General features: G+C 33.7%; 1 protein-coding gene across 2 annotated transcripts in view; it reads left to right on the top strand.

Moving 5' to 3' along the window:
• Nucleotides 1-1,224: 1,224 nt before the first annotated feature.
• Jarid2 (Jumonji, AT rich interactive domain 2) overlaps nucleotides 1,225-18,110 on the top strand; it is a 32,067-nt gene continuing 15,181 nt past the window's right edge. Inside the window, exons 1-11 of one of the 2 annotated variants that reach the window (XM_073074782.1) lie at nucleotides 1,225-1,297; nucleotides 5,716-5,876; nucleotides 7,280-7,798; nucleotides 9,775-9,912; nucleotides 11,158-11,199; nucleotides 11,551-11,586; nucleotides 13,045-13,080; nucleotides 13,243-13,278; nucleotides 14,241-14,303; nucleotides 15,472-16,229; nucleotides 17,872-18,108. In XM_073074782.1, coding sequence (XP_072930883.1) covers nucleotides 1,290-1,297; nucleotides 5,716-5,876; nucleotides 7,280-7,798; nucleotides 9,775-9,912; nucleotides 11,158-11,199; nucleotides 11,551-11,586; nucleotides 13,045-13,080; nucleotides 13,243-13,278; nucleotides 14,241-14,303; nucleotides 15,472-16,229; nucleotides 17,872-18,108 — 2,034 coding nt within the window. In that variant the 5' untranslated portion in view covers nucleotides 1,225-1,289. The remainder of the gene's footprint in view (nucleotides 1,298-5,715; nucleotides 5,877-7,279; nucleotides 7,799-9,774; nucleotides 9,913-11,157; nucleotides 11,200-11,550; nucleotides 11,587-13,044; nucleotides 13,081-13,242; nucleotides 13,279-14,240; nucleotides 14,304-15,471; nucleotides 16,230-17,871; nucleotides 18,109-18,110) is intronic. The other variant, XM_073074783.1, reaches the window with a different exon arrangement.

Genomic DNA, 18,110 nt, shown 5'->3' with positions numbered 1-18,110 from the left:
TATTGCCAGTTGCACTGTAATTACAGCAGATTTACTGTAATTTTACCGCATTTACTGTATAGTGTATTACAATTTTACAGTGTTTGTCTAAAAACACTGTATTTGACTTGATGAGTCCACTATATTTTCTTGCCGATTTCAGTGCACTGTAATATTACAAATGTGACCTGGCAACACTGGAGTGCTGTCATGTGTGACATTCGTCTACTAGGCTTGGTCTAGTAGTAGTTAGTGCATAGAGTTTTATTATATACATGTTAAGTTAGTGTTACTACGTTAACCGTTATATACTACAGTACTACCGAAGAGTACTAGGGCTGTGAGATTAATGGAAAAGAATCGATGAAATAAAAATCGTTTTTCTTTCTTCTAAATTAATCGATTTGTGAAAAATCTATTTTAATAAAATAAATCTATTTTTTTTGCTAAAAATCGATTTTTTGTGTTAAATGATAAAGTACATGTATGATAAAGTACATAATAAACCTAAGAGCGTAATAAAAACATTAACAATTTATCAGATTAAAAAAAATGATTTTATTTGATTTTAGTGCAAAAATTACCAATTCAAAACTAAAAATCAATCAAAATTTTACATAAGATTGGTTAGGTTTAATCAATTAGTTACAATATATGTGTACATATAATAAAACATGAATTAAGCTAAAATAAATTCAACTAAGAGTATATACGAATAAAATCCTTATATACAAAATGTACATATAGAAAAAATCACAAACAAAAACACTACTAGCAAATAACTATACTACTGACTACTCTAACTATAAATACCTATTATAACTATACTAAAAGGAAAATATATGAAACCAAATAGCATTATTGATGCAAGTTTTAGTACTAACTATTATAAGTTTAAATGAAACGATGATATCCCTACAAAATGATAAACTTATTGTCTCAAAAATTAAAATATAAATCAAATAAAAAATGCCATAAAGGTCCAGTTCTATTTTACATTTGCTATGGTATTATCCTTCTTCGTTATAAAATACCTTCGCCAGCGGGTTTTAGATGGCACTGTTTTTATTTAATCAACTTATACGGATGAACTTAATTGGAGATTTTTCATCCATTGCATAGATACGAACTGTTCGTTCTAAAAAACGATTTAAACACGTAATTATTATCGATTTATAAAAAATCGATTAATATTACCATAAAAATCGATTATTTTTAACATCTCTAAAGAGTACTACTCTCTTTCGAGTTTCGGAGTTTGTGTCATTTGTGTGTAGTGTGCGTCGTTTGAATATTTTTTGTCAAACAACATGAAAGCGTAAGTAATTTTAAATTATACAATAGATTTACATTTGTTCCTGTGGAGAAATCTTTGTTGATATACATTATCATTGCCACGAAACAAAATGTGATCATAACAAGCTCCATGGACTCCCATGATAAATTATTTTTTCAATTGGAGGTATCGATAAAATGAAATTATTAACATGAAAGGAAAAGCGTCTGCTGCTTGATAAACATCTATTCATCTTTAAATAGGAGCCAAGATTATGTGATGTTTTGTTTTGATTTTTTGAAAATGATTCGCGTCACCCGCCATTTTGTATATCGTTTAATTCCTGGCATGTAGATCAGGATACAATTGAATTACTCTATATTTATTTGATACTAGAAAATGATTACAAAATCCGGTTTTATCTACATAAATGGATATTTCATTATTTAGGATCTCTGATAAGAAATTTGTATCAAAAAAATATTGTAACAAGAAGTGTTAAATACATTGAAAAAGATTGTTACTAATGCCTTTTTTAGAATTTCGTACCTGAAGGGTGAGACTGGAACCGTGTTACTAAGTCTTCACTGTCTGTCCTATCTCTTGAATCATGGTAGACAGGCTCTTCAAATTTTTACAGAGTATTTCAAACAATGGCCGCTATACCAATAAATACTAAAAATAAAAAGCATGAAGTAGAATAAATAATTCACATAATATGATAATAACAAAAATTGAAATAGTAATAAACAACCAAATACAGAAAATTTTATAAGACTGTAAGTTAGTTTTATAATATGTTTTCGCAAAATGGATATTAAAAAAAATAATAAAATAAATCTGTACAAAAAATATACATAATTTTCTCAGGAAGCAAAAGTTTGATTTGCACATGGCTTACTACCTATCCTCCAGCCAGTATCTTGTATGTTTGTAAATTTGTTATGGTAAAGGTTTTATATTTGTCTCAAATATTCATGTGTCGTTACATTATTGTTTGAAAAAAAAATTAGTCTCTCCCAGGTTTGACGAAAATTGTTTAGTCAAAGGCCGAAAATTTACATTTGTTTGGGCGTTGACTAAGTCATTCAGTCTGACCTGAGGATTGACCAGTCCAACCTAGGAGCGCCGGAGCTTCGGAGTTTGCCTATAACATATATATAAAACTTTTAACCCCTAGTTTACCCCATGGAAAGTCGTGGAACATTGGGCGCAAATTTGTGTCAACGCTGGTGGGAGACACTTTACAGATATCATATTTTCTAATAAGTAAAAAAAGTTACAGGTCCTGGTAAGGATTTCTATTACTCAAAAAATCTTTATTTTATTCAGTACAAAAGTTTTTCTAAAACAAAATAGGTTGGTTAATTTTGCGCCACCTTATATGTGTGATCACCACTTCACATAAAGATTAACAGGAAGAGCCTTGAAATGAGGGATAGCGAACTTAATCTACGCGCAAACCTACGCTATGCTGCTATCTATAATATTTCAAATACAATGGTAATGATATTTTCGTGTCCATCAAAGATGTGCGCAGAAGCTAAGCGGTGTGCGAGGTTAAAGCAAAGCAAAGCTGAGCTAGAGAGCTAGAGAAAAATACTTTTGTCGTGTTTCCTCCCGCCTCACTGGATACATTTGGCGTTCCTCTAATTTCAAGAGTTTTTATTTGTACACTCTACAGAAATAGTACAAAATACACACTTTCTGCTTTTGCGAATATATCATTCTGCGAATTTTGTCACAGTTTGTTGCAAATTTAAGATCCTAACATTTGACATATACTCACCGGCGCAAATAACCGCCCACTTACATATTTTTCAATCTTTCGTACATGCAAATAAATTTGTCGAATATTGTTGTTTATTTGTGTTAATATTGTTGTTTAAAGTATCGAGTACCAATAAACAACAACAATTTTGTTAAAAAAAAGTGTTGTTTATCGTGCAGAATAAAAAAATACATAAAAACCCTTTTTTTTTTAAAATACAGAAAAGTGTACTTAATGCACGAAAAATATTTTATTCGTTTACTCACAAAATGTTCAATAACGATCATTGCCTCCCCTGGTTATAATGATTTCCTGGAGTCTATTCGGAAGTCCATCCTTGATGTCTTGAATGTCTAAGTGGGGAATGTTGTGCCACTGTTCTTTTGCGGCAGTTCTGAGGTATCTTAAGGTGGTCGGAGCTGGAACCCGTGCCCAGATCCTTCTTTTAACTTCTGACTTCTGACTTCATCCACGTACCGCTCTTTGACGTCCATCTGGTCCTCTAAGAGCAATTCTGCTTTCATCTGAAAACAGAACTCTACTCCAATCGTCCATCGTCCAATTTGATTGCTCTCTAGCAAATTAAAGTCTGTCTTTTTGATAGTGGCTCAGTAAATGGACGTAAAGCACTCAGATTTTTTTCTGCCAGTCTTCTTCTTACTGTCCTTTCACTGACACTCTCGTTACGCACCTCGAAAAGTCGACTTCTTGCTTCAACAGCTGTAGAGAAGAGATCTCGTAAGATGGGGTCTGAAAATGACATAGACTGCTTTTATCCCGGAAAAAATGTATGGTTCCTATAGAACAGTACAATAATTGTATCCTACAGGAGGCGTATTTTTAAAGGAGTTAACAAAAAAACTGATTTTAGCATATGTTCATCAACAAACCTTGACCAATTTAGGTACATAGTAAAGAAAGAAGAAAGCATAAAAATCCTTTTATTCTTCTTAGTCGATTCCTCATGACTGACGGTTGTGACCATCAAGAACAGCCTTTTATTATGTACGTGTTAGTTTTATCGTTAAAATTGTTTAAGGTACAAATTTTCAGTTATATTTATATGTATTGTGTATATATATTGTGTGTAGAGATGGGCAAAACACCCGGTTTAAACCCAGTACTGGGTTTAAACCCGACAAATACCCGTTTATACCCTCCCACAGGGTATTTATTTGGGTATTTAAAAATGATTTCATAAAATCTGTAGACAATTTATAAAATAGGTCAAATATTTATTGAATAGATAGATGTACTAGAAGTTTCTACGTTATTTTCCACGTTTTTACATTTTTTAATGTTATTTTTGAGATTTTACCTACTTTTTTACCCGACTGCCACGAAACGGTTAATTTTTTTGCGCATATTTTGTATGTTTGTGAATCTTTTTAATACATTCGGATCTGGTTAGATAAATTTTGACAGTTAAGGTATCGTTATATTTGTCTAAAATACCTAAGTGTCATTTTTTCATAGATAGGAGTTTGAAAAAAACTGAAAGGAGTTACGAGGCCAATTGTGATAAAAACTAAAACTGCATCATTAGATTTTTTGAAAATCCGAGAATCGAACGAGTACATTTTTAAAAAAATCACACCCTGTATTATTCCATCATCGCATACTGTCGCTTACAATGGTCAAATTCTGGAAAATAGTGATATATGACAAACTAAAGGAAAAGTGATATTTTGAAAAACTAATGCAGTTTTAATTTTTCTCAATATCGGCCTCGTAACTCTCTTCAGCTTTTTTTAGCTGATCCTTATAGTTTAGGATTTGGTCTTGAAGGCTCACTTCAAAATTTCAGCCTATAATAAATATTTTGTATACTGTAGTCAGAGGACGACATATACTCCTTTTTATCAAGGAAACATACACGTTTCCTGATACAAGTCGAACTCACACAAGGAGGGTTCCGTACCACACAATTGTCATATATTTTTTCATAGCAACCATAGAAGTAAATGTCTTGTGAAAATTTGAACTGTCTACGTATTACGGTTCAATAGATAAAGCGAAATATGCTGAAAAAAGTTGATCCTTGTATAGCGTCTCCCATTTATTTTGATGTTTTTTTTTTATTTTTAGTATTTGTTGTTATAGCGGCCACAAGATATTATATTCTAGAATAACAACGGGACGTGGAGATTGTTTCAAATTTGCATCAAAAGCATACGCTGATTGGCTTCTTACTTAAGTCTGCATCTATAATGGCGTGATAAAATGGCATTTTGGCGCTGTAAATGTCTTTTTACAGTCCATATTTAGTACAGTATCATCGTCAAAGTAATAATTGCGCTTAAAAAAGGATAGATATGCATGAAAATAGTAAATACCCGAATAAAAACCCATTTTCGGGTTTAAACCCTATTTCTTCCCAACGACCGGGTAAAAACCTGGTTTATTCCCGATGGGTCTAAACCCTCTGCCCATCTCTAATTGTGTGCCTATGTTCCGGCAATATAAAACACGTTGGAACTTGTCCGTACACTGCCGTCACACGCATGGCAGGTAGAACAAAATAAACCGCCGATATCAGTCGCAGTGGACTAACAATCGCCGTCACGACATATTAAAATCGGCCCCAAAATAATCTCGTTCTCGGTATCGGCTCGGTAACGGTGCGGTGGACAAACAGCCTAAAAGTTAGAAAGTAATAACAATGTTGATACATAAACATGTATTACAGAAAAATCCAAGCTCAGCGTAAGTTCGCGCAAGGTGCGCCTATTCCAGCTGGTAACAGTAGCGCGGAAAGAAGACTGGAGGTGACTCAGAACAAGGAACAAAGAAATGTCATTCGCAACAATATTCACCCCAAGGCGCTACTAGATTTCATATCATTCAATCGTAAGTATTGGTCCATGGGAGTGCAGTTATACAGTATGTGTCGATTCATTTTCTAAGAATCTATAATGAGATTCCTCAAAAAGTACAACAAAGTAAGCCTAGTAGATCAAACTAGGTAAAATATTAGTATTGTGCAGAAACTGAAATCTAAGAAGGTGGTACAAATTTCCCTTTCAAAACCATCTAGTATTGTGCTTCCTTTATAAACTGGTTAAGTCGGAGGGATTATATTTAGCACCATAGTGGTTTGGTAATAAAAAAGACGTCATTTCTAGTTGTGCAGTTTGTAATAATTAATATATATTAATTTGCAGCTGTTGTTATTGAGATTTATTAAATTGATTCTTACTTTTATGATCAGATCTCATACTTATAATATAAAAATAATATACATTATAGAAGGCATATTGATGAATGTGCTGATTAAGCCATGTGTCTGGACCTTAAGGCAACGAAATAAAAGTAGTTATAAACTCTACGCTGTTTAATTTATCTCTGTTAAATCTGTACAAATATTTTCGAGACTAAGTAAATGGCAGATCGATGTTCTTATCATATTGGTTTTTGATCTAGATTAGATGTCCCCAAACATTTTTGTTTCGTAAACCACTTGCTAAATTCTTCTTCTTCGGGCAGACCTGTTCCTTGAAGAATCACCAACTTTTTGACCCCGGTGACCTTATACGCTCTCAGACTTCATAAAATCTATTATGGTAAATCACAGTAGCTCTTGCAGGTCGCCGTCGACACACGGGGGTCGATGTAGACCACTAAATAAATCATGATCTAGATATATTAAGAGGATTAAGAAGTAATCAAAAATGTTGATTATTTTTCACTTTTCCTAACAATTCAGCTAGTAATTTTATTACTACTCGACCAAGCCAAGTAGACGAATGTCAAACGTGACGTTACTCAAAAGCTCTGTGCGTACCACTGGTAAAAAAATAATAACTTGTGAAATGTTGATTTCTACCTATGAAATGTAAAATTTAATGTAAATTGTAATTTCTTCTCCGCTATGAATAGCCTTATTTTTCCCCATTTTTGATGTTGTCTTAACATGGCACAGTCAAAACTTAACAAATAATGTACTAAATAACAAAGAGACAATACATAGTTATTGATGTTATTGATATACTGATAACAATAAACAAACCTTAATCAAAAATATACTCCAGAAATGATTTGTGAATTCTGAGAGTGAGAGTTTAGCTGCGAACAGTACTGCGGATGTGAGCGGGGCATGGGACGGTACTCGAGGAGGGAGGCCGCATTCCACCCGTTCGTCTAGTTGGCTTGGTCGAGTAGTACTTGGTTTCTTTTACAGCACTCATGATACTCGTATTTGAATTTAAGAATTGTAACCCCCTGTTTGTCGGAATTCACATTTTATTTTTCAGAAATACATGAACATGAACATGAATCAGAAATACCAGAGCCAGTAGTTTTGCTTGAAAGACTCAAAACAAATCCAACTAATACATACTTGAATCAAACTGCTGAAGAAATGGAAGTAGAGACAATTGAACCTCAACCCTCCACAAGTGGCATTTCAGATAGAGATGTCATGCGCCTTCGATCTCATATCACGGTTGAAAATAGTAGCCCAGTAAATAATGTACCAATTGAAAGTAATCAACCTGTTTTAAATGAAGAGAAAGAAAATAAAGCCATAGCAATAAAGCAAGCAAACCAAGGCACCCCTTACCACATGATAACGAACGTCAGCTCTAACACGTCTGACGTTTCTGTTGATGAAGATCAGCCATTGGTGTATTTTGTTGGCAAAAACAAGCAGGCGTTAAATAAAAAACCAAAAAGAAAACGAGGGTCTGTTAAAAAAGAAAGAGTAGTTACTAAACATCGTGCACGGAAAAATAAAAAAACGCAGGCAGGTTCACGTGGAAAAAAAATTAATGGTAAGTTTTATTGTTCAACTGGTATTGTATTTTAACCCGAGCACTACAATTTCATCCAAATATAGTCCTCGCTGAGTGTTCGTGATTTTTTACACGCTTTTATCAGCTTGGGTTGTATGTAGGTATGTATGTAAGTAACGGAAACTTTGAACCCGATTTCTATCCACTTTGAACGTTCAGTTTAATTCATAATTTTGAAGAATGATCAAAAACCGATGACAATACAAAGTTTTAATAATTTTGTCCCATTCTCCTCATTAGGATCGTCAGGATTAACTTTAGTCCGATTTTAGCGTGGTTTTTATTAGTTTTTAAACTATAATTATTAGGCAATAAGTTGTGTACTATAAATGTTGTTTTCACAGTGTCTATAACTTAAGTATAATACTTTATTTAAATTAAATACTCAATCAGTTAATCTAGAGCACTCATCCAAGTACGAGTATGAGTAACCATTAGGTATGCTGAGAATAACTAATAACCAAGTACTTGATGCGTCTCTAAGGTTTTTGTATTGTTTCTGCAATACTTGTAATACTAAAGTAGCAAGCGAACATGCAGTCCACCTAGAAAACCGTTAATCTTGACGATCCTAAAAAAATATTGTATTTTGTATACATAGTCATCGGTTCTTGACAAGTGTACAAAATTTTCCATTAATCTAACCATTCAACGTGGGTAAATATTAAGTTCAAAGATTTCGTTACATACCCAGATACTGGTCAAGCTAATAAAAGTGTGGTAAAAAATTAAGTAACTTTTTTTAGTGTATATAAGCAATAGCTGTATTTATATACAGGGTGAATTTTTAAAACGGGCCTTCAGGGCCAAATTCGAAACTATAAGGATTAGCGAAAAATGCTGAAAGGAGTTACGAGGCCGATTTTGATAAAAACTAAAACTGCATCATTAGTTTTTTAAAATATTTTTTTCCTTAGCTGGGAATCGAACGAGTTCATTTTGAAAAAAATTACACCTCTATATTATTCCACTATCTGATAGTGTCGCTTATAAGGATCAAATTCTGGGAAGTAATGTTATGTGACAAATTAAAGGAAAAGGAAAATTTTGAAGAAAATACGTATTTTTCCATACATTGGCATACTAATCCTTAAGGATTATACATAACAAATGATTTATGTATAATTCTTTAGAAACAGACATAAGTCATACCATTGAAGAATTTGTTGGTTAATCAACTAATTATTCGATGTAATGACTATGACATACGGCTTAGTATGAGAAAGTAATAGTTTGGCAAATAAGTTACCGCCGTTTTTAGGATTTATTTTTTAATGAAAATAGATAACTGATTAAATAGTAAATTCCTATTGTTTGTTGTTTACAACTTCGTTTCAACGTTAAATATGATTTTCTATATCTCTTTTTTTAAGTAATCACTCGGATTTGACTCTAAAAAGTAATTCTCGCAAATTGTCAACTTTACATCTGTATTAAACGAAACTCCGCCCATAGCAAGTAAATCTATTTTAATTGTCCTAAAAATAACCTTAGCTAAGTCGGACATAAAAAATAAAAATTATTGGGAAACAAAACGTCCATTTCGAATGATAAGAAACATTGAGCCAAAAAAAATGTTTAAAGTAATGAATGGCGGGAACTTAACTGCCAAATTAATATGAAAAAATATGTATTTTCTTAAAATTGAGGCTTTTCCTTTAGTTTGTCATTTATCATTACTTTCCAGATTTTGATCCTTATAAGCAACACTATCAGATAGTGGAATAATATAGAGGGTGCATTTTTTTCAAAATGAACTCGTTCGATTCCCGGCTAGGGAAAAGTTATTTTAAAAAAGTAATGATGCAGTTTTAGTTTTTATCAAAATCGGTCTCGTAACTCCTTTCAGCATTTTTCGCTCATTCTTATAGTTTCGGATTTGGCCCTGAAGGCCCGTTTTAAAAATTCACCCTGTATACAATATATTTTATTAGATCTCATTCTTTATTTTATAGATATTTCTTCTGAATCACAATGCTCGTCTGAAAATATAACAGACAACAGTGATCATACTACAAATGAAACGATTATAGAACTCGAGAACAATGAAAGTAGTGACGCATGCGATCTACTTATTCAATCAACTTATAACCGTAAGTATTTTTCGTTTTGAATAAATATGTTGTGGATTTAACATCAAATCAAATAATTAATAAGTCTTACATTATATCTAAGGTTGGGTTGCACCGTTGCTTTAGTTTAAAGTTAACTATAACAAAAAGCAGTGATAGCCTAGTGGTTAAAAAACGCGGCCTCTCGACCGAGGTTCAAATCCCAGGCACGCACCTCTGATTTTCAAATTTATGTGCGTATTAGAAATTAATTATCACTTGCTTAAACGGTGAAGGGAAACATGGCGAGGAAACCTGCATACCTGACAGATTTATAAAAAAAATCTTAAAGGTATATGAAGTCTACCAATCCGCACTTGGCCAGTGCCACTGCACTGCGGTGGACTATGGCCTAATCCTTCTCGTTCTGAGAGGCAGACCCGTGCCCAGCAGTGGGACAGTAATGGGTTGATATAACAATAACTTTAACTATACAAATTGAATGTAACAATTTTGTGTTCCACTGTTATTTGCCAGTAACGACATTTGTGTCAGATCGAAACAGTTAATTAAAACAATAACTTTAACCGACCGAAGTCGACGTAACTAAAATTATGCAATCCATAAATTGCTTAACCGTATATTTGAATGCTATTGTTACTGTTAAAGTTACATGGTGCAACCCACCCTGAATAATATATTTTCCAATATACACGTAGGGATATATATACACGCACGTATATATAGGGATGTATTTAGATTTTTAGTCTGGGTGTTCGTGTATTCGTCAATATACATATGTCATGGCATCTACGCCCCGAAATCCTGGTGTTAGGCTTTGAGTGTAGAATAGAGTCAGCATTATATTTCATGCCACTGACATACAAATATAATAAAAGAGGAAATTATAATAGAGGATAAAAAGTGTGTGTGTCAGTACATAAGTATGTACCCACGTAAGAAGTTATACTTTAACTTATTTATAAAGCAAATAAGAGTGTATGCATCAATGTGTACATGCGGAGAAGTGAAACTTACAAAACAATAAAATATAACAAAATTATTCGACACCATATAATGTAAATATCGATAATTTTATCCTACATTCCCTCTCACTCTTAGTTCAACTCTTTATTTGGGCTACTGTGCTTTATTGGGTCAACAATAACATTCATTAATTCCTTATTAAGTAAAATATTAGTAAACTTTAATACACAGATGTGTACTTCAGTTTACATACCTTTTGGCCATTAATACATTGTTATGTATAATATGAAATTTCTTTAGTTTCAGATTCCGAGGATGACGAAGAACTGATGGGCTACAATGGTCAGTTTTTTGTTTTGCTGTCAATATATCACTTTAATATAATAAGAATTATTTGATAGTTCAATTTTTGATTTGGATTATTGACTTGTCTAATAAAACTTTAATTTCTTGTTAAGATTTGTTAAGCTGGCAGACGCGTAATTCAATTTAGAAAATAACTTTTGAGAACTGGAAATGAGGTTGCAATCATAGAATATGCCGTTGTATTTTTTTGTTAGCTGTCAGTACCTATCTTGAACATAATGAAAATTATTTCATAGTACTTGATAGTTCAATATTTACTCAGATTATTTACTTGCCTAAAAATGTCTTATACTATTACTATATACTATTAAATTTCTTTACTTCCAGTCTGTGGACCCGATGAATCAATAATGGATTACAATGGTTAGTACTTTTATTTGGTGATGTTCAGTTTTGTCTATGGTTCTACGTATTAATATTCTGTCGTTGTTATAAATTTGAATCTTTAAGCTGGCAATTAAAAGCATAGACATTCTAGTTTGAATTAGTTCCGTTGTCGTTGTGTCGTTCGCGGTGGCGGGAGCCTGATGGCTTCCGCCACCGGGGTTATTACTTAGTCGAAAAGCTTCGGAGTCATCGGTCGCGCTCGCGAAATTTTATTGTTTTAGTTATATACTCCGAAGTAGACGCCACTTATTCGTATTCGTAGCGTTCTTTTAAATTCATTGTTCGCGGTGCAACGTGCTGTAAGATCGACGCCACGTGAGAAGAGGAAGAAGGTAGAGGTAACTGATAGGCCATTCCTAGGTAAGACTAGCTAGTTCGAGCTTAGGATGAGTCGAAGATGCCTTATACCTAATATAAGAGGCTGCGCCCATCAGCAGCAGGTGAGTGCGCGACCCTATAGCACTTTGCATCTTATTTTCGTATATACAGTCCACTTAACCTTCTTCGGGACACGATCACCCTGTCCATCGAAGAGAGGAACATTCGGTTCCTTATTTGTTTTATCGGCCTAGAATTATTCATTGGCCCTTCGCGGGAATCCTTAACAGGTTATAATATCTCAATGTAATAAAACTTATTTAATTGTTCAATTGTTAATTGGATCATTTGTTTATGTAACGACATTTTAATTCCTCGTGAAAATTGTTTTAACGAGTAGATCTATGCATCAGTTAAATAAATTACTTGGCCTTTAATATATTATACTAGATTTGAGCGCGGTTTCACCCACAACCAAAATAATATGATATACCTCCCCTATGTACCCGAAATTATACAGGTTCAATTTTTCAAATGGGCCTTCAGGGCCAAATCCGAAACTATAAGGATACAAAAATTGAAAGTAAAACTGCATCATAAGGTTTTTTTAAAATCTATATTCCGAGCTGGGAATCAAACGATTTCATTTTGAAAAAAAGAAATACCCTGTTTTATTCCATCGTGCATAACATCTACAAAAATACATCTGCGTTTTGGGTTTGAGAGTGAGTCGATTCGCTTGCGCGCGAGTGTATATTAAATGTCCAAGATGATAAAGGTATTTATTTTGATAAAAAGTAAATAAATACTATAGAATAAGCATAATAAAGAGATGTCCAAACAATTAGTAATTTATGACCACCACAAACCAAACATCGCAATATCTTTATAAATTTTACTTTACCTATATGTTATTCTGATGTACAAAATAAGTTATTGGAAAGTTTCATTCAAATCCGTTTAGCAGTTTTTGTCATAAGAAGCCACAAACATCATCAAGCTCACAAACTTTCGCCTTTATAATATTAAATATTAGTAGGATGTATTTTTCTTTTCATTCAGAATGCCCCCCTGATGAATCTTCTATATGTTGCAATATATTTTTCTTTGTTTCAGAATGTCCCCCTGATGAGTCATCTATGTGTTCCAATGGTTAGTGGATTGTTTGTTGAAAATATCTCATTTGAACGTTATGAAAATCATTTGAACATTATAATTTATTATTATACACAATTGCCTTTAAAATCACATTCATTTCTTTTTATTGCAAGTGGTTTGAGATGTTACAAAATTTAATTTTATTCTTTATTTCAGAATCCAATTCCGAAGACATGGTTTTGATCACAAAAGGTTTGTTCCGCCTATTTTTTACACTCTAAAATTTTTACATTCGAATATTAATGAAGTAATTTGGAATGTAGCATTGGATCTGACTCTTAAATTGCATACCCTTTTAACTAATGTTAAATTTGCTTTGATATATATGTATATGGGAACCGGAAAGTAATGTCGTAAGTTTGCATTAAATTCAAATTGGTATTTTTTGTCCCACTGACGCTCTTTGACAGCCTTCAGGAATGCAATCGTAGAGCGGCCAGACCACAATACGCATATTTCCAATGTCAGATCAATAGAAACCATTTTTTTTGATGTGGTAACTGACATATACTTTTCTGAGGCATTCAAGCTAAGTCCTCAGGAGTAACGATTTTTATTGGCATTTGTGACCGACCTCTTATAGGAAACTAGCCTGATCTAAATTTGATTACAAAATATGCTTGGGTGGCCACCCATGGACAGCTAGACTGCCGTAGCAACTATCCATCAGGTGGACTGTATGCTCGTATGCTGCTCCTGTATTACTAAAAAATCACAATTTGTCTAGACTTCACCAATCCAAAATGGATGAAACCGTGAATATTTCACTAAACACTTGAATTTAATATTTGGCGTATATTTCTTGGCTTAGCCGTACAGAGGCTACTCGTTTCTTAACTCTTAATTATGCGTGAGCCAGACAGACACCTGTCTTGCAATCCTGTTTATCCGCCTAGAAACGGCATTCCTTTCCGCCCCCCTAATAAAAAATTACGTTTCATATGCATAATGAGTGTTGCATTGAAAACGTCTGTTGCTGTAGAGTTCAAATATACCTACAATATATCTTTGTACATTTGCGTGCGTAATCAGATTACTGAAAACATTTCTAAGTTACAACTGTGTTCGTTTTAAGCGTAAATAAAGAAGAAAATCTTCTATCTATATTATATAATGGTGTTAATATAAAGATGAGAATACATTTTTCTTTTCAGTTGATGACAACAAGTCAACAAATATAAATAAGGACGACGATCTTCTTTCTATGATTCCTGAAGGTGGGTATTATTTAATAATTTGTATTTTTGATGCTTTAGCAATCAGTTAGCATTAAATAGTTAATTAACCGAGTGTGTTTATATATAGCGGTGTTTACGTACAGGGAGATTTTTTTAACTGGCCATTGATAGTGAAATCCGAAAATATAAGAGATTTACAAAATATGCTGAATCGTGTCATGAGGACGATTTGGATAAAAACTAAAAAGTGGATGAAACATACCTAACAATACAGCTATAGTACAAACAAATATTTTTTAGGGTTCCATACCCAAAGGTTAAAAACGAAACTCTGTTACCAAGCCTTAAGGGTCTGTCCATCTGTCACAGGGCTCTATTTCCTGAACTGTAATAAACGGACACTTGAAATTTTTACAGAGTATGTCTAATGCTGGCTGACAGAACAACAAATGCTAAAAATTATAAATGTTACCAAAAAATGGGGGTAGCCATACAAGAAACCGCTATTTTTCGACGTTTTTCACTTCATCTATTGAACAGTAATAGGTAGATAGTTCAAATTTTCACAACGCATCTACATCATCAATACATAATAACCAGTAATAAAAATAAAAAAAATTGGTGATACGGAACCTTCCGTGTGCGAGTTGGACTTCCAGTTGGCCAATTATTCTTACATACTATAAACCAAGTATGTCAATTGATTTTAAAATTTAGCACAAGTCTTACTTAATATTTTATAGGAATAAATAATTAAGTTTCAGCATTTTAAAATAAAATAATATTTATTTATTAAACACTAATTAATATTCCGATCCACTTATTTATGGCAATCATTAAATTAGTTTTAGGGGTACTATTAGATATAAAATATTTATATAGATATATAAACTTTAATTACGAACCTCCACCCAAAAATATACAAATTATACGTATAACAATGCAATAATTGAAAATTTGACAAATGTAATATGTATATCTTCTTATAAATTTTCGTGTCACAATGTTAGTTACCGTACTTCTCCGAAACGGCTTTACCAATTGTCACCAAATTTTATGCATATTCAGTAGGTATGAGAATCGGCTATCTATTTTTCATACCCCTAAGTGATAAGGGTTGTTCACCGTTAACATTTTTTATTTATAAGGCAACACAACGTTTGCCGGGTCAGCTAGTAGTTTTCTAAAATTTGCATTTTATTTTCAGCACTAAAAGATGTCGTAGAAGAATGGCAAAAGGAATATAGTAATAATGACGACCGCCAAAACTATTCATGTGAGACTTTTACCGACGTTGATGAAATAAAAGACGATATAGAATATTATGACACAATGAATGATTGGGAAGAATTTTTTGCCATGGATCTCGACATTTTCGAAGGACCTTCTGACCAAGTCCTACACGTAAAATGTTGCTCAAATAAAAAAATACAAAAGTCAAAGCCTCTAGTAGCATGTAGTTTGATCTTAAAAAGTGAAAGTTGCATAAAGCATAATAGCATAATTGGAGTACAAGATCCAAATGTTTTATTTGCATATTTGGGTCGCAATTTTAATTTTTCTGCAAATGAGAATGTATATTTGGAAACGGAAAATGAAATAGTACATATTTCTACTGATGGAATATCATACAAGAAAAAAATTAAGAATATACCAATTGAAGACGGTGACCTACCATCAACATCATCATCAGATACAAATATTGCATTGGATCGTACAATAACTTCTCCAAATCCTTCGGTAAATACGGATGTCGTAGAGTGTATTGACATATCAGATTCGGAGACTGACGAACAACCTAATACGTCCAATAAGAACAAGTCTGGTTCTCGAGTAAATATTCCGAAATGTAATAAATCACACAAGCACAGTGCCACGTCCGGTATTTCTACCCCCGAGCCGGATACTTACGGAAAATTTTGTTTGGACGCACCTGTTTTCAGACCCACTGCCGAAGAATTCGTGGTTTGTATAAATCTATTAGTTTTTATGCACATCATATTAAATCCGCCTTACTAGCAAAACGTCCTTACCGAAAATGTCTATCCTGCTAATATTTCCTTTTCCTACAAAATATCATAAGGCGAAAATTTGTGAGGATGTATGAATGTTTGTTACTTCTTGTAGCAAAAACTGCAAAATGAATTTGAAATTTTTCAATAATATAGTTTGTACATCAGAATGACATATAGATTAAAATTTATAAACATATTGCATGGTTTAGCTATAATATAACGCTAATTATCAGTTAAGTAATTTGCCCCCAGAAAGCTGTCTGGGCGAACACTTCTTAAACCGTTAGAGTTACACAAAAGTAATTTAAAGTGTAATTGTTTGCCTTACTAACCATTATACGAGGGTCAAACTGAAAGTTCTTAGAAATTTAAAAACTAAGCAAACTAACAAGTTATTTATTTTATTATAACTTTTCAAAATAGTGTCCGTTCACATCAAGACATCGCTGAATCCGAGGGAACCACTGAGAAAAGCACTTTGCCCATTCGGACTTGGGGGTCTCTTCGACGGCCTTTTGAAACGCAGCCACTTTTTTCTCAGAGTCCGTAAAACGTTTTCCTCGAAGATTTTCCTTTATTTTCGGGAATAAATAAAAATCGCAGGGTGCGAGGTCGGGGCTATACGGCGAATGACTCAGTAATTCTACGTCTGAGGTCGCTAAATAGTTGATCGTTTTCCTGGCGGTGTGCGATGAGGCATTGTCGTGGTGAAGGAGGATCCTGCTGCAAGGTTGTTTCTGGCGAACTTTTTCCAAGACAAGTGGCAATAAATTATTAGTGTACCACTCTGCATTAACCGTTTTATGATCCTCCAAGACAATTGTCATGTAATGACCTGTCCTTCCGAAGAACGAGGCCACCATCTTCTTTCCAACACTTAACTCTCTTCACTTTAGTTGGCATCTCCTCGGAAGGAAACACCCACTGAGCAGACTGCCTTTTGGCTTCCGGATCATAGCAATAAATCCAGGTTTCGTCACTCGTTACTATGTCGAAACAGCATTTGAGTCTCCTCCTTTAAATTTTAATTATTTCTCGGCACCAATCAACACGGCGGAGTTTTTGGGCCTCGGTTAAATGATGGGGGTACATAGCTTCCTGACCGCTAAATGTTCATGGAGGATTTTGTTCACTTGACTCATACCAATGCCTAGGCTTGTCCGAATCTGCTGATAGGTCACTCTTTTGTCCGTCTCTATCATACGCCGCACAACACTGATGTTATCTTCAGTCGTCATCGGTGAGATTAGTGCGACCACGTTTAAATTCATTAAACCAGTTGTAAACTGTGACACGAGATGGGGCTTTATCGTGAAAGGCCGATCGAAGTCTATCATAACTTTCTTGTTGACTTAAATGACATCGACAGTCATAAAAAAATATTTGCACGAAAATTCAGGAAGGTAATTGAACAGAACTGTGTAGTGAAGAAGCAAGACTAACAGTCTTGCTTCTTCACTACTTCTATTGAACGGCTAATGAAGCAACTTGATGCGACATATTATTAGCAATGATATAAACTAAGCCATGTATATTTCTATGTATTATTTATTGTAAGTCATGTTTATGTTAACGCACAGATTTTATTTCAGGATCCGGTGGGATATTTCGATTACATAATGCCAGAGGCCATCAAATATGGCATCTGCAAGATTATTCCTCCTGCCGGCTTCACCCCGTCTTGTACTGTTAATGATGAGATGGTGTTTACGGTCGTTAACCAATATATCGGCCGCTTATTTACGAGATGGGGTCCAAGTGCAAAAGAATTATGCACGATTAAGGCCTACTTGGCTTCGCAAGGAGTGGTATTTAAGAGATCTCCATTGGT

The sequence above is a fragment of the Epargyreus clarus genome, unplaced genomic scaffold (assembly GCF_041222505.1).
Source record: "Epargyreus clarus isolate Ecla_fem2 unplaced genomic scaffold, WU_Ecla_fem_2.2 ptg000007l, whole genome shotgun sequence".
In the NCBI taxonomy this organism is placed as follows: domain Eukaryota; kingdom Metazoa; phylum Arthropoda; class Insecta; order Lepidoptera; family Hesperiidae; genus Epargyreus; species Epargyreus clarus.
The sequence above is the reverse complement of the archived record's forward strand: the minus strand, read 5'-3'. Positions and strand labels throughout refer to the sequence as shown.